Source organism: Vombatus ursinus, unplaced genomic scaffold (assembly GCF_900497805.2).
Source record: "Vombatus ursinus unplaced genomic scaffold, bare-nosed wombat genome assembly UNPS02014417.1, whole genome shotgun sequence".
Classification (NCBI taxonomy): Eukaryota; Metazoa; Chordata; class Mammalia; order Diprotodontia; family Vombatidae; genus Vombatus; species Vombatus ursinus.
In genome coordinates, this window is record NW_020954195.1 from 2,769 (window position 1) to 6,925 (window position 4,157).

The window sequence follows — 4,157 nt, forward strand, 5'->3', positions numbered from 1 at the left end:
GGCCAGTGCTTCATCCACTGTACCACCTAGCTGCCCCCATGCATACCCTCTGATCCATCAATACTACTACTAGGTCTTTTCACAAAGAAATAAAAAAGGAAAAAAAAAATCTATATGTACAAAAATATTTAGAGCAGCTCTTTTTGTGGTGGCAAAAAATTGGAAATTGAGGGGATGCCCATCAACTGCAGAATGGCTGGACAAGTTATGGTATGTGATTTTGATGGAATGGTATCATGCCATAGGAAATTATGAGCAGGATGCTCTAAAAAAAAACTGGACTTACATGAACTGATGCAAAGTGAAGTGAGCAGAACCAGGAGAACATTGTACACAGTAACAGCAATAGTGTACCATGAAGAAGTGTGAATGACTTAGCTCTTCTCAGCAATACGGTGATCTAAGACAGTTCCAAAGGACTTATGTGAAAAATGCTATCCACCTCAAGAGAAAGAACTGATGGAGTCTGAATGCAGATCAAAGCATACTATTTTTCACTTTATTTTGTCTTCATGTTTGTTTTGGTCTGTGTTTTCTTTCACAACATGACTAATAAGGAAATATGTTCTCATAACTGCACATGTATAACCTGTATCAAATTGTTTGCCTTCTCAATGAGGGGAAAAGGGAGGAAGAAAGGGAGAGGATTTGGAACTCAGAATTTTAAAAAATGAATGTTAAAATTTTTTTTTGCATGTAATTGGAAAAAAATACAATATTTAACTTAAAAAAAGGCACAAGATAATATTGGTACAGAAGGCACTAGCTGGGAGGAACAGGAAAGACCTCATGCCGAAGGTGGTGCTTGGGCAAACATCGTTGTCTTTCAGGAGATATGGAATCTAGGTCTTATAAAATAACTTCTTTTTTCTGAATACAGAGATCAGTGAATTTTAACAGTTTTTTCCCCTTCTTTCAGCTTCTTTTGCTCAGAAGACAAGATATGAAACCAAGAAGTCAATTCCAAAGGATGGTATTTCTGTGAGAGAGTTATCCAAGAAGAGATTCACAAAGGATGATTCCAGGTATCTCAAGTTTGAAGAAATTTGGAATTGTGATGTCAGATTCGCCAGGCAAAAGGGCAGCACAGAAAGACAGCATTGGAGATCAATAGTCACTCCCAGAAAACCTTTTAATGAGTTGAGTGTTCATGACTTTGGAGGAAAGTTCAATCTAGTGTCAGTTCTTCCACAACAGACAGGTCCAATGAGAAGAAGTCTCCATAAATGTACAATTGAAAAAAGCTTTGAGCAATTTTCAGAACTAAGCAAATGTAGTAAACTTTCCTTGGGAAAGACACTTTCTAAGTATAATAAGTGTAGAAAGCCCTTCAGTTACCATTCAGACCTTATTCAGTACCATAGAATACATTCTGGAGAGAAACCCTGTAAATGTAATGAATGTGGGAAAGTCTTTAGCAACAACTCATGCCTTACTGTACATCAAAGAATTCATACTGGAGAGAAACCCTATAAATGTAATGAATGTGGGAAAGCTTTTAGCCAGAAGGGAAACCTTAATACACATAAGATAATTCATACTGGACTGAAACCTTTTGAGTGTAATCAATGTCAGAAAACCTTTGGCAACAATTCATCCCTTATTCTACATCAAAGGATTCATACTGGTGAGAAGCCCTTTGAATGTAATATATGTGGAAAAGCTTTTAGCCAGAAGGGATACCTTAAGCAACATGTTCAAATCCACACTGGAGAGAAGCCCTTTGAATGTAATGAATGTGGAAAAACTTTCAGCAATAATTACCACCTCACCCGACATCAAAGTATTCATACTCAAGAGAAGCCTTATGTATGTAATGAATGTGGAAAAGCCTTCAGCCAGCAAGAGTACCTTAAGAAACATAAGAGAATCCACATTGAAGAGAAGCCCTTTGAATGTAATGAATGTGGAAAAGCCTTCAGTGACAATCAGCAACTAACTCGACATCAAAGTATTCATACTCGAGAGAAGCCTTATCTATGTAAGAAATGTGGGCAAGCCTTCAGTAATAGTTCCCACCTTAGTGAGCATCAGAGAAATCATGCTCGAGGGAAACCCTATAAATGTAATGAATGTGGCAAAGACTTCAGGCACAGCTCATCTCTTGTGCAACACCAAAGGATTCATACTGGAGAGAAACCCTTTCAGTGTAATGAGTGTGAGAAAGCTTTCAGCCAGAGGGGAGATCTTAATAAACATAGGAGAATTCATACTGGAGAAAAACCTTTCCAGTGTCATGAATGTGGGAAAGCTTTCAGTCAAAGAAAGTATCTGACTGAACATCAAGAAATTCATTCTCAGGAGAAACCCTATAAATGTAATGAATGTGGGAAAGCCTTCAGCAGGAAGAAGTACCTTACTGAACATCAAGGAATCCATTCACGAAAGAAACCTTTTAGATGTAATGAATGTGGGAGAAACTTCAGCCTAAGGAAATTCTTTATTAATCATCAGAGAATTCTTCATCCTCAAGAAAAACCCCGAGAATGTAGTGAATGTGGGGAGGTCTTCAGCAACATTACATCCTTTATTGACCATCAGAGAATTCATATTGGAGAGAACCCATTTAGATGTAATGAATGTGGGAAAGCCTTCAGCAACAATTACCGCCTTACTCAACATCAAAGAATTCATACTGGAGAGAAATCCTATGTATGTAATGAATGTGGGAAAGCTTTCATTCAGAGAGGAGATTTGACTAAGCATCAGAGAATTCATACCGGAGAGAAACCTTTTCAGTGTAGTGAATGTGGGAAAGCTTTCAACCGGAGTGGAAACTTTAAGCAACATCAGAGAATTCATACTGGAGAGAAACCTTTTGAATGTGATGAATGTGGAAAGACATTTAGGCAGAGACAAAACTTTACCACACACAAGAAAACTCATACTGGTGAAAAACCTAGTGAAATGTAATAATCTAGGGGAATTTTTTTTAGCTCAAAGGAACATTCTAATAATATCAAAAAATTCATGCTAGAGAGAATCCTTATAAATGTAATGAATGTTGAAAGCCTTCAACATGTGCTCATCCTTAGGAAGTATGAAAGAATTCATATTGAAGCAAAACTCTGTCAATATAATTGACCATGGGAAAACCTGTGGATTGTAGTTTATGCTCTATCAGAGACTTAATCCTAGAAATTAACTGTCAGAGATATAATAACATAGAAGAGGACTCATAAAGACGTGTAAATTGTTTGATTCTAGAGTCAAGATCTCAGATTTTGTGACAAACTATAAAATTGTTGTGGTATTTTTAAGAGAAAACTATGTTTGCCTTTCCCCTGATATACATATTAGTTGCCATTTGGCGACAATTGCATAGCATAAGTTTAGGATTTGAAGTGGTTTCTAAACTACAAGATCTCAAAATTGATTTACTAAAACTTTTAGGTATTTGATATGAATGTGGTTCACTTTAATTACCTTTAGAGCCAAGGAACAAAAAGATAGAAGGTAGTGACTTAAAATAACTTTCTTGCCTATGGCTGGGTTATTCTTAATTTGGAGACTGCCTATAAAGGAATATCTCTTGAGATGTAAATTAATTACCTCTGGATTGGATAATTTCAAGTTATATTAACTGCATTGCCTTGAGATAGAATCACAGCATCATTCAGTCAACCTGAGCTAGTGAAGATCACTTAGCTAACTTCAGTCTGGATCACAGAATCTCAGAGTTCAAAGGGATCTTAGACACAAACAGGTCTAAGTCACACTTGGACATGAATACTCACTGTATCATACAACATATATATTTTTAGAAATAATTTTATTTATTTTTACTTTTTTCTTTTTTTGGTTGCAAATTATCCCCCTCTCCCTTTCCTCTAACTAATGAGAAGAAAAACAAAACCTATTACAAATATGTATAGTTATACAAAATCAAATTTCACACAAATTTTCACATGTTTAAAAAAGAAGCTCAAAAACAAGAACAAGAGGGGAAAAAATGCTTCAGTGTGCACTCTGAATCCATCGGTTCTCTCTCTGGAATTGGAGAGCATGTTTTATCATGAGTCTTTTGGAATGGTGGTGGGTCATTGTGTACAGCATAGATTTCTTGAAAAGTCTACTAAGTGGTCGTCCAGCCTTTGCTTACATACCTCCTGTGAGGGAAACCTACTAGCTCCTGAGGCAGTGTATCCCACTTTTGG

General features: G+C 36.5%; 1 protein-coding gene across 1 annotated transcript; it reads left to right on the top strand.

The window, feature by feature from the left end:
- Positions 1 to 919: 919 nt before the first annotated feature.
- On the top strand, positions 920 to 3,344 carry LOC114042383 (zinc finger protein 883-like; the record flags this gene model as incomplete). Its single annotated transcript, XM_027861067.1, has 1 exon — positions 920 to 3,344. A coding segment is annotated over one exon (1,994 nt), but the record flags the coding sequence as incomplete, so codon positions are not given.
- Between the last annotated feature and the right edge of the window lie 813 nt (positions 3,345 to 4,157).